At 37.0% G+C, this 13297-nt stretch overlaps 1 protein-coding gene across 1 annotated transcript; it reads left to right on the forward strand.

Annotated features, from left to right (window-relative positions):
• The first annotated feature begins 2619 nt into the window (after positions 1-2619).
• On the forward strand, positions 2620-6957 carry LOC134650979 (cancer-related nucleoside-triphosphatase homolog). The gene is made up of 4 exons (XM_063505945.1): positions 2620-2683; positions 2757-3013; positions 6135-6326; positions 6850-6957. The coding sequence occupies exons 1-4, from the start codon at positions 2641-2643 to the stop codon at positions 6922-6924; spliced, it is 567 nt and encodes a 188-aa protein (XP_063362015.1). The 5' UTR covers positions 2620-2640; the 3' UTR covers positions 6925-6957.
• Positions 6958-13297: the final 6340 nt, after the last annotated feature.

Here is a 13297-nt window from a genome sequence, read left to right on the forward strand (position 1 = left end):
TTTCCGATTGCTACAATTCTCGTATCATCCTATCATTCACCGTTTATATGACCTTAAAGCAGTGTCTGCCCCTAATCGTCTTGACCTACCCTGTCTTGTGAATAGCCTAAGAAAGTTTCAAACTCTCAAAGATCCAGTTTACCATACCCGCCGACTACCTTTGTATGAATTTAACTACGCGATTATCATTTACCAGCCCCGCGTTATTCTAAACTTCGACATTTGTCATAATGATCCTCATGCAGATGAGTACCTCCGCCAGATCCTTACGCGCGAATGGCATGACTGGAACACTATATTCTGTGATGCATCTAAATTATCACCAACTGGCTGTGTGGGAGTAGGAGTTTTCCACTCTCAATATAACATAGTACAAAAAATTAAATGCCCTCCTGAAACGTCTGTATATACTGGAGAATGTATTGGCATTTTGGAGAATGTGAAGTTTATTATTCTTTTCAAACTTAAGAAAGCTATCATCTTTTCAGATTCCCGTAGTTGTCTACAAGCACTACTATCTAACCCGTTTTCGTCCAAATTCCACAACCCAATTATCCTCCAAATTAAGGAGAATCTTCTAATTTGTAAAAAAAGGGGGTTTGAGGTTGCCTTGATCTGGGTTCCGGGCCACTCAGGGGTCTCAGGGAATGAACGAGCTGATCGGGTAGCTAAGGAAGCCGTGGTTTGCGGTGACAAAACGCCTTTCAGGAACTACTGTTATGATTTAGTCCCTCTGGCCTCTAGTTGGCTTTTCCAAGCCTGGTCGGCCAAGTGGACTGCCGCTAATCGATCCCGAACCAAATCTTATTACCTTGTACAACCTGATGTACCAAGAAAACCTTGGTTCTCAAGGATTTTTATCCCAAAACAGTTCTGTTCCATAATTATTCGAATGAGACTGGGCCATTGCTGTTCTCCTGTCCATCTGAAAAAAATCCATAGTCGAGACTCCTCGCTGTGCGAATGTGGGCAGGAGGAAGGTGACTTAAATCACATTTTTCTTGCATGCCCTTTATATAATCATGATTATCTTTATGCGGATCTTTTTCACCTTAAAGTTTCCTTACCTACTTCTATTATACAATTGATTAAATCCAAAGACAAATTTATATTTTTAGCTCTAGCTTCTTTCTGTGAACTTAATAAATTGAAACTTTGATATATACCATTTTTGAAATCAGCAACTATTATTAATTATCTCATTATAATTCCTAAATTTTCGATTTAAAGTCCGTCAACCAAATCTTGTCAGTAGTAAAAGGCGGCAAATTTGAAAAATCGCGGGTTAGCAACACTGTGTTCAAATAATTCCAAAACGCGTGTCATCTGTGTTTTATCTGTGGAATGTGGAATCGTGAATGACAGCCGTCACCTTATTTGTTTTCATTCTGAATCGTTTCTGTTTCAAGAGATATTTCTGCTGTCACCATTAAATACCAATACATTAAATAAGAATAAGCAAAGCTAAGGGGCCTACAATGTACAATCATGCTCGTTGATGGTAAACATTACTAAAAATTGCGGTTATGACAAGTACTGGAAGAACTCTTTCGAACTTTTAAGATTATGTTCAGTTTTTTTGTTTTAGGGTTAAAAGGCATAAATAAAATTAAAACGTATGCCTAAATCTATCTAACAAGACCATAAATTGTGTCCTGGAAACTGTCCATAGGCCCACATGTCTAATATTTTCAGCAATCAGTTGTGACTATTTACAAAGGGTGAACCTTTTAAACAGTATTAAGAGCCTTGATTATATCGCCGTTCTTTCGCAATATCTACCTAATCCATACATGTTTGTTGCAGGATTAAATCTTGCCCAATATAAGACGTTCGTAGTAGGTAGTATCTTTTCAGACAATACTTACCTATGGCGGTTTATGTACGTGTACAACGCAACCAAGTCGAAAAGTGACCCTTATCTTATTTACCTTTAAATTAAATAAACACCCAAATATCAGTTGTTTTATTTTTAATATGTATATTGTACAATATATACCAATCAAAAAAATTACACAGGTATGTCATATTTATCCAGAACAGTACACTAATTTACATTAACAAGTGGCATATTATATTGTAAATAACAAATATATGCACTATCTAATTATCTGCATTTTGATATGATTTTATTTTAGTAAACTTAGAAGACAAGGGACTTAGGGAACAAAGAGAATATAAGCACTACGATAGGGAGTTGTTTTTGATATCTTCAAATTTGTTCATCATTTTGATTAACATTGTTTTAACATCGCTTTTAAATTGTCCGTCCACGTTTCAATTTTTTTCAATAAACCGCGAGTGACAATTTGAATTGACGTACGCAGGGCGCGCTCAGCGGAAAAAAAAATCAGTTGGTTCGATGTACATTGCTGCTTTTCTTAGCGCAATACTGCTCTTTGAGTGTTGCCCTACTTTAGTTTGCTTTACATTGCTACTGACAAGATTTGGTTGACGGACTATATATACATATCGACATGACACTGGCTACTGTAATAAACGCCATTAAAAAAAAAAAAAAAAAAAAAAAAAAAAAACGAAATGTCGGAGTCGGTACGTCGCCGATGTAAACAAAACAAGCAGAGTTATATATATTTTACATAAAAATACATCAACATAGGAGAACGCGGTAGAAGAACTATGCCAAATAAATTAAAATACTTCGTTTTAACCGGCGATCCGGGTTAGGTGCATTGATAACCTCAATTTTCTCCACAAACTTCAGCCTTTATTTTCTAATTAGATTTTTCTTACAGGAGTTGGAAAAACATCACTTACGAAAAAGCTATGTGAAGCAATTCAAAAGTTGGGTATACAAGCGTCGGGTTTTTACACAGAAGAGGTTAGAAAAGACAGAATTCGTATGGGATTTGATGTAGTGACGTTGGAGGGAGAACGAGGTCGGCTGGCGAGAGACCAGAGCTTATTGACAGAGCCAGTGAAGTACAATGTTGGGAAATATGGAGTGCTGGTGCCCGAGTTTGAAAGTATCGCCCTGTATAGTATGAGGAAGGTAAGTAGTAAGTCTAAAGACGACTACAAGATACATTCCAAAGTCTCAGCCTACAAAACAGTTTAACATGTATAAGTACCTCATTGCAACACAGTATGTTGTAGTGTTGTACCTATGTAAAAATAAACAGCTTCCAGATGGATGATGCCATTTGAGTGTAGTTTGATCTTCAAAACTCCTAGCTGTTGGGATGGTTTTTAACTATATTTAATTGAAATAAAACATGTTTGGGATTTTTTTTAATTGAAATTTATGACAAATGAGTAGACTATATATTTATTTTGTATTTAAATCAAATGATTTGTCACATATAGCTGGGATAGTTCTACTTTTAAGGTATTAAAATACAACCTTCTATATCTTCAGTCCTATTGATGTGACTATTAGTGACCCTAAAAATATAATAAATAAAAATTATATAAAAAGTGTTATATTAAGAATATCGAATGACCTTAAATAAAGTTACATTAAGCGAACCTTCCTTTTTCAGCCATTATTTAATTTTTATGCTTACTTATCACATTTATTTACATTAACACATAAATATCTTTATCAAGTCTTCTTTGTCTGTTGATTAGCAAATACAAACTAATTAACTTTATCAATACCACAGTTTTTATGTTATCAGTCTTGACTTTACACAGTTTTTAACTTTTGAAGCAATAGGAATGATGGGAAAAAACATGTCAGATACATTGGGGTTTGAAAATACAGTAAGTATCAATAATAATTGTATAGTACATACTCATTAGTATATACTCATACTAATTTATTGATAATATTCTTAAAATATTACAAGTCAACATCGGAAAATACATTGTTAAATCATTGGAATTAGTACCAAAATAGTTTGTGATCCATTAAATTAAAATTACAATGGTAATAAATTATTAGTTATTATTTTTGTCATGGTCAAAGAACTCCATAACAGTATAAAAGGTCTTATCATTAAGCCATAGTAAATAAATAGATACTTAGATAGATAGATAATCATTTATTTGACAGCTGCAAAACACAGAATATTTTACAAAAACAATAACCAAAAAGATAAAATAAAAAACAAAACAGCGATTACACTAACAAAGACAATGAAATTACCAAGAGAATACCACAACAGAAATGAGACAGAAATGTGTACACAAGTAAGAGTTAATAAAAGTGGATAAAAACTGTGTGCATTGCAGCAGGACAAAAGGGTCACGGCTCACTGATACGCTTAGCTCTTTCGAGCAAAGCACTGTTTTTCTGCCGGAACCCAGGTCACAACAGAGAATGTAATTATTTACAATGTATTTACGTACGTCGGAAACAATCGTATAGTGTAAGTGTTAATACATTTCGAAATGAGCTCATACATCCATAATATCTATATTATGTTGAATGAAGGCTGAAGCTCAACCGATAGGACTGTCTTAAGTCTTACCTCCTCTGCATACAAGTGTGTATTTGTGGGGGGCAGGTACCCCTGCAGACAAGTGTATGCAATCCTCCATGATTTTTACACATTTATCGAAAAATAAACGCAAAACCAATCAGGGAACTAGGTCATATAGTTAATCATATATTAATATTCATATATTCATGAAACAATACAATGATGTGTTTAAAAACATACATATTGCGCATGACGAATTATTTAAAGTAGGTAATAAGAAATATTTTTAATTATCTTGTCAAAACTGAATAAATATTAGTGTCCGACCGAAACATGTTTTTTTGCCGAAACCGAAACCGAATGTTCGGCTTTGGCTCTAGTTTCGGCCGAAACCGAAACTGAAACTTTTGAAGACTTGTTAAAATCGTTGAAAAAATGTCATAAAACCGCTTAAAATTAAATTCATATTAAGGGGCTGTCCTTGAAATTGATGTTACTTAAGGGCTCCGCCACGCCAATGACCTTCGATCTGAATCCCTTAGTTATGTTTTTTGTAGCTTACCATATCAAAGTTAATGAACTTCGTCTTCGAGATATTTCGCATCAAAGTTGAACAATTGAAGGCCAAAAAACTGGTTTTCTGGCCATAACTTTTGTGTTAATTCGTTTAAAATTAAAACCCTAGACACGTTTTACGACACGTCAAAGACGAACCCAAAATAGTATGAACAGGTCAAATATCACAAAAAAGTGCAAAAATACATTAAAATTATATAAAATTCTGGTTTTGTAAACAATCTTAAAATAATAATATTACGTAAATACATATACCTACAGGCCCTACAGGTACATCCATGTACAATACGCAGTAAACGAAAGCGTCTGCCCAAGTGGAGTACGGCCTGGTCACGACATTGCGCGACTGGCTTCGAAGGCGAAAACCATAGGTAAGAACGAAAGGTCCGATCGCTGTGTCTCACTCCAACCCATGGTGGTAGCCGAAGCCAGTTGCGCAATGTCGTGACCAGGCTGTAAAAGGTAGGGTCGCCATGCATGTATACATTGATCGTGAAATAACAGCATGGAATAGTTAAAGAATAACGCAAGCCGTTCTAATTACGCAAGTTGAAAGTGTATGTATACATATAATAGGCATTTGGTTGACACACTATGTTTGCCTACCCACAATCAGAGTTAATACCATACCTACTCAGTGAAATTATTATACCTGCCGGACGCTGCGACGCTCCCGAGACAACGCCGCGGTGCCACAGGGCATTAGCTTATGTACATATAGATGACGAAGTTACAAAAAGTTTGAAATGAGCTGAAATTGAAAATTTCGTTCACCATACAAAAATGTGAGGAGCGTAATATTAACCATCATTCCACCACATATCAGTACTTATACAGATAGGTAGGTATACCTGATTCCGAAATGTTAAAGGCCTGTGCACACCGGCTGCGTGTGCGTGACGTGCGCGTGCCCGTGCAGCGTTGTAGTATACAGATCCTTATGAGAGACGGCACACCGCTTGCGTGACGTGTGCGTGTGCGGCTCCAACATTAAATTAGACTTGCCTGACCGCTGTCACAGGCACAAAGCTATAATGAAAACACAATATTTTTAGGTATAATGCTTTATTTACAATCTTGGGGATATTTTGCCCTAATTGACCAGGACAAGGTAAGTTTGGCAGGCCCTTCCAATTTTACAAACAAAACTAACGTTAGCCAATTTTTCAGGTATCCCCGCCATCGCTTCTAGTAATAGACGAGATAGGTAAAATGGAGTTTTTCAGCGCGCCGTTCAAATCCAAAGTGAAGGAAGTTTTCAGCCCAGGCTCGGACTGCTTTGTTTTGGCCACTATCCCTATTTGGAAGGGAGACCCGCTCATCGAGTCTATAAGGAGTAATAAGGACGGGAAAGTTTGGGTGGTAGGTTGTCGTAAAAACTGTCGTAGCGTACCTATTGTTAGAGTCTGTGCGGAAAGAGAAGAGTCATAGAATGTATTGGATCCCATACATTTCACGACTCTTCTCTTTCCGCACAGACTCTACAGAATGTAAGTGTTTGTGTGGTAAATGTCTAATCACTACATAGTCTTCTACATAGTATAAAACAAAGTCGCTTCCCGCTGTCTGTCTGTCTGTCTCTATGTATGCTTAATCTTTAAAACTACGCAACGGATTTTGATTCGGTTTTTTTTTAATCTGTCAGCCAATATGAGCCAGAACGCTTATGGTGACGTCATATCGTGGGATTCGACTGGTAGATAGAGTGATTCAAGAGGAAGGTTTATGTATAATTTGTTAACCCGTGCGGTCGCTAGTTCTATTATTAAAAAAAAACACCGCTGGCGATCAGCTATTTCTGGAGTTGACTGGAATACCTGGGAAAAACAATACCCTCCCTTTTAGTCAGTAAGGAAATTGCAATTAAGGTATTTTATTATTGCAGGTGACAAGGGAAAACCGGAACCACATTCACGATGAAATATTAAAGGAAATGAAATTATCACTAGAGATTCCATAATTAAAAGTCACGATAAAAGTGCTTTATGATTATGATGTTAAATAACTATAGGTATGTGACTGATAGTTAAATAATATATATTTTATGTTTTAATTGTTATTTGAAATTTCTTTTAAGGGGACGGTATATGACGTTTTCGATTTAGAGCTCACTTTGTGCAATCAATTTGTTCAAGAAATGTTTAATAACTGCATTAAATTATACGTAAATTTGTTCACGAAGAAGCCGTGTACCGGCTCTTCACGGCATAATATTTTTTATTTGCTGTAATTCTCTACAAATCGACACTAAAAGTATCCAAAAATCAAAATATGGAGTTCCGTTTGAGCAACACGCATTACAGTTTTGCCTTTAACAGTAATTGAGTTGTTGTGTGATTTTGAAAGCTAGATAACTAAACTAGCAAATTATTATCTACTTATATTTTTACTCACAAATACAACACAGAAATTCAATCCCAAATGTAAACTTTCGTACAATTTCCATACATTGACGACATCACTCAAAATTCTTCTTCGAGTCAGATGGCCGCTGGCCTTGGATCGAAGCAGACGTGTACGTCGTCGTAGCTCGTTTTTGACATTATTTAGACATTTCATCATATACGCATACGAAAATGTATACCAGTAGATAAATTGTATTTCAAAAAACAGGGTAAATAAATTTATTTAAAATTTGATTTGTTGTTATTTACAGGTCGTAACGATCGAAAACAGCAGTAAACTATCCTAAAACAATACGATTACAATTGAATTTAAGTAACTTGTTCCTTCAAAACCCGCTTAAAATGAAAAAAGTTTAAAGACTCGTTTTACTGATTGGGATTGATTTTCATTATGCTGGTATCAATTTTGCGTCATTAAAAAAAAGTATATGACTTCTGTACGTCAATGACATTTGATGTCAATTGTAATCTTGTATTTACCGAGGGCATGGCATGAGTGGTGGGGATAACTGACAGAACGGGATAGTCTTATGTATCTTTCACTAGGAGTAGCAGAGAAAGTGCTATTACTGTTTGTCTTTGTCAGAGTCTCATATTTTTTTATTCCCCACCGTAGTTTATGGTGGGATACAAACAATGCGTAAACGTCAAATTGGTGTGAAACATATGAACAGTGCAAAGATTATCAGGAAAAATATTGAAATCAGTGTTTCGTGTGCATGTAGTAGTACTTAACAATTCAACAAATATGGTGAATTGCTCAGTTTTGCGCTGTACAAGTGACTGCCGGCAAAAACAGGACAACGTAACATTTCACAGGTAAATACAGTATTTTATACTTCGGTCACATTATCATGCTTAGTAACAGCATCCTACAATCTATATCAATTAAAATCTGAGTAGAAAAAGCATTTACAGTAAATAATAACTCGGGTAAAAAAATTAACCTATAAATATTTCCTGATAAATTAACCGACCAAATTACGTACGCATATTGACAGTAAGCCGTCACCCTTTTAATAACGTGTATTCAATTTAGTCGCATTGCTATTATTCGAGGGATACCAGCCCGTGATGCATACAATTACCCCAAAATTCGGGTATTTTGTATTTTAATAACATTTTTATAAATAATTTTGCTGTAGAACTGGACAACGAACAATAAAATTGAACTGTGTTTAAATTAGAATGTAAATTATATTTATTTAAGCATTACGGATTCTTTCTAACGTTATAGGGGGTTTTGCCACGACTCAGAGAATCTAATTCTATGATATGCTGCAGGCACTAATTTTTAATTTTGCAATAAGAGTGACAGATTACAAAATGAATATTTCGTTTATTACCTCCAGATTTCCACAAGATGCAGGCACGCGTGCTAAATGGATTTTAGCAACCGGAAGGAGAAACTGGGCACCGACGCAAAACTGCCGGATATGCTCAAAGTCTATTACGAAAACCTACCTTTTCTATTTCTTCCTGTGGCACACAGTATGCTAAAATTTTTTTCTTTAGGCGTACTTGTAATATGTATAATGAATCGCTTAATGATATAGACATCCTTGTTCATAGTTTGTCCGTTTTCAAGAACAAAGTTCGGCATATTTTGTTTACTAGTAATTGAAAAATTGTTTCAAGTACCTAAATATTTTGCATTGTTTTCTTACTTTATTTGCGTGTTGTACTCACAACTATACCTACGGGTAATTTATAATTAAGTAACCTATTTACTTTTCATTGTAATAGTCAACTTAGTAACGTATGAAACTTTAGGCCTATTTTTAGTAATTTTTGTAAGACTTATTTGTAAAAGGCTGTTTGTTTTCTAAATAAATTAAAAAAAAAAAGAAAATTGGCCCATTGATATTTTATTTATCGCTGCGTCTTACGTAGGCGAACAACTCGCGAACGTGATTAAAATTACCCCAATATTTGATAATATTGGGGTAATTTTTACCTATATGGTATCCCCGGGTTTGTGACGTCACCTATGTCTATCCCTTACGGGGGCACGCGGTAGGCCACATCTATAGAAATACTACCATCTATGGTATTTACGTTAGAGAATATTATATATTCATTTAAATATTACTTACCTATTAATACGAAGCGTAATTCGTTTAATACCTGAAAGTCTTAGTGTCTACACCTACTTTGTTGCCGTTCGTTCCGTCTATATGTGTGCGATTACGTGCTGTTCTCAATAATCAAGAAACAAGCCATAATCTTCAAGAATAAAATAACAGCAAGACCAGCATTTAGTACTAACTAGTTTTTGCGGATTTGGAGACAAGAGATGAAGCTTACAGGCTAATACCGCTGCGGTCTGGTTATTGTTATGTGTATATATCGAGTATTATATAAATTTACTATAAAATAACAATGTTTTATTTCAATGACATTATGTGCGTAGGTATGTATGTTTCGGTGATTATAAGAATTTTGTCCACACAATAATTGTGCAAAGCAGAGACTGCATCATGCTTTCTTTACGGTATAAGCGGTATGGTACCGTTATTATTTATCAATACCGGTTCGTTTTGAAGGTAAAACTAAGGAAAGGGAATACAAAGTACGGTACCGGTATAAAATTACAGCAGGGACAACCATTTTTATAGGTGTACAGTCAGCTGCAGAGAAAAGGTACGACCAGATAGATAATTGTATGCAGGGGTGGTACCTTTTCTCTGCAGCTAGCTGTACCTAAACCATCATTGACCGAGCGTTGGCGAAGGTCTCCGTTTCAACTTGGGAAAAAATGCTTTCGTATGTCCGAATTCTTCTCCTTTGCATATCACATTTCTCAACTGATTCTCGTGAAAATTCGGTAGTCCGATATAATTATTCGGTTTCTTTTTTTTTTGAACAATTTAAAATAGGCAGAAATTGTCATAAAGGACTTAAGCGCCAGTAGGGTCTGTGACACTTAAGACCACTGCGATTATTAGGTACTTACTGGCCCCTATTTCACTACGACCACGGTGACAGGTGCGACAGTTGTCGACATCACTGTTGCTGACGTCACAGGCCTCCATAGGCTACGGTAACCACTTACCATCGGACGGGCGATGTGCTTGTTTGCCACCAACATTTTAATAAATAAATAAACTCCATTATATTGCCACTAAAAAATTCTTATTTTGCGAAGCTAATGACAATTGTCACAAGAAACACGGCAACTGTATCGAAATTGCGACACAGAACTCATTTCCTGTCAAGACTTACCGAAAATTCTTTGAAAAATCTTTTTCGCGAGAGAAATGTCTGTTTTATCCGATATAATAAAGTTTTTTTTTAATAATAGGTACAATGACGGTGGCAAACACGAATACGGCCCGCCCGATGGTAAGCGGTAACTGTATTATTAAATTGTACAACGGGACTTAATCGCGTATCTAAGTTTTAAGATTTACCTCCGACGTGGTCTCGGAGAAGACTGGCTTAAGTTGATATCAGCATCTTCTAACCGCGCGAGTTTTTCGAACTACCCGCACTTGGTCTTGTTTATCCGGTTGAACGTTTTGCGGTTCCGTTGTACAATTTAATAATGTGTAAAAATCGTGAAAGTTTAAATCAGTGTTAGCGGTAACTGTAGTCCATGGATGCCTATGGCGTCAATAACAGTGATGTTTTTGTCGTACCTGTCACCGTGGTGAAATAGGGGCCAGATTACGCCGCGCCGCGTGGAACGTGAGGTGCATTGGGGTAAATGCATACCATTCACTCAAGGAAAATAATCTCCCTTATAAGATCACTCGTGTGTCTGCCATTTTGTTAAAGCCAATTTTCACACCGTAACTACTGGACTAGTTCAATTGAAATTTAGTACACATATGTCAAGTAAGGAAGTAGTAAGTCGGTGATCCGAAGATGAGTAACGTAAATAAATGAACTTTTAACTTTGCGGCGATTTTTGGTATCAGGTTTGGTATCTCACATATCAGATATAATACATAATGTAAGGGTAAAAACACCAGAGCACCATTTTAAACAATATTTATTAGGGAATCACAATAATAATCAGAGTTTTGGACTTAGGTAATACGCGACGCCGATCACGCGCAAAAACCGATCTCTAGATGACAGACGTCAAAGTGTTGCTCTATTCCTGGTTCTCGTAGTGATGTCAAGACCGCTGTTTGACGATGCCGCCTTTTAGCTCGGCCATCGCCTGACCCGACCAGCGCCCCGCAGGTCACTGTCATCAGTGCAGCAACTGAAGTCTGCCACAGCCAACGCAGTCGCAGCAAGCTGGGTCTTCACCAGGTGGATGTAGCCTCCACCAGTTCAATATTCTGCGAATTGAACAAGCACCTTTTACGCTCAGCCGATATACAAGCCTTGGTCCTTTTGAGTAATTCGACTCGAGTTCCGTTGAAACGGTCTATTTCGTTATTGTCAACTTACACCAAGATATTTAGTTCTATTTCAGTCGAATTGGAGTAAGGGCTTAAGCCGACTGAACCAAATGTAAGAAAGCATGACCAGGCTAGGTACCAAATAATCCGTGGTATGAGAGGTGTTAGGATATGCAAGTCTGCTCAGCACTTGCTTGAAATACACAAAAGGCTTAATTCACGTGCATATGACACCAAGAGGATATAAATACCAATTAATTAATTATGCAAAATAATAAAATATTGCGATGAGCGTGACATCTAGCGGCAGGTAGATAAACCACCCCCTTTTTTTGTAACACCATCTAACATAAATTATTTTCTTGTGAATAACGTCATATAACTTTGAAGGATTTATTAGATTTTGATAAATTTCTAGCATGTATACCCATGCAGCTAACCCAAACCTTCCATTGAGCGGTGCGTTCATACTGACCGCTTAACGTAACAATGACTATTTGTGTCGTTTTAAAAGCAAAGACTTGGAACAAACTCACAATTGGCTTCTCCGTTGTAGGATGTAAGACTCCCTCGCATGCACGCACAAAAATGCGTACAACTCGTGAGAGGCTAACATGGGACACGTCTCATGCATGTGCGGAGCTGCCTAGGCTAGGACACCACTGCCCTTGTAGGCGCAACGACCGTAGAAGTCGGCCCTTCACGATAAGGTTGTCACGGAGCCCGGTGCACGCACTCGCTCCAACTGGGTATTTCGAACAGGCACTCCCTCCAACTCTACTGGATCCGGTACTTCGCCAGCGATCCCTAGAAGGTATAAGTGCAAGCAACCCTTTCAAGGTAACCTTGAGATCATCAGTCTTAAGGTCATTAAAATATCCTTTTGTAAACAAGGTCTCAAGCCAACCTCTCAAGGTCAACAACAAATAGTACGATACGATATAGATAAAACATTCATCGGTAGTAGAAATAATGGTCCTCTTAAGGATAATATCATATCACATGCAATGGTCCGCCTCTTAAAGCCTGCACTGCAGATACCAGGAACAAACTAGCCTGTTAAAGATAGTATTGTATCACATGCAATGGTCCGCCTCTTAAGGCCTGCAATGCAGATATACCAGTAACAAAATTAGCCTATTAAGGATAATCTAAGCTCACATGCAACGGTCCGCCTTTTAAGGCCTGCATTGCAGCAAATACCAGTAACAACCATCCTCTTAAGGATAGTCTTATATCACATGCAATGGTCCACCTCTTAAGGCCTACACTGCAAATACCAGTAAACAACCATCCTCTTAAGGATAGTCTTATATCACATGCAATGGTCCGCTTCTTAAAGCCTACACTGCAAATACCAATAAACAACCATCCTCTTAAGGATAGTCTTATATCACATGCAATGGTCCGCTTCTTAAAGCCTACACTGCAAATACCAGTAAACAACCATCCTCTTAAGGATAGTCTTATATCACATGCAATGGTCCGCCTCTTAAAGCCTACACTGCAAATACCAGTAACAACCATCCTCCCAAGGATAGTCTATATCACATGCAATGGTCCGCCTCTT

The sequence above is a fragment of the Cydia amplana genome, chromosome 9, assembly GCF_948474715.1.
Source record: "Cydia amplana chromosome 9, ilCydAmpl1.1, whole genome shotgun sequence".
Classification (NCBI taxonomy): Eukaryota; Metazoa; Arthropoda; class Insecta; order Lepidoptera; family Tortricidae; genus Cydia; species Cydia amplana.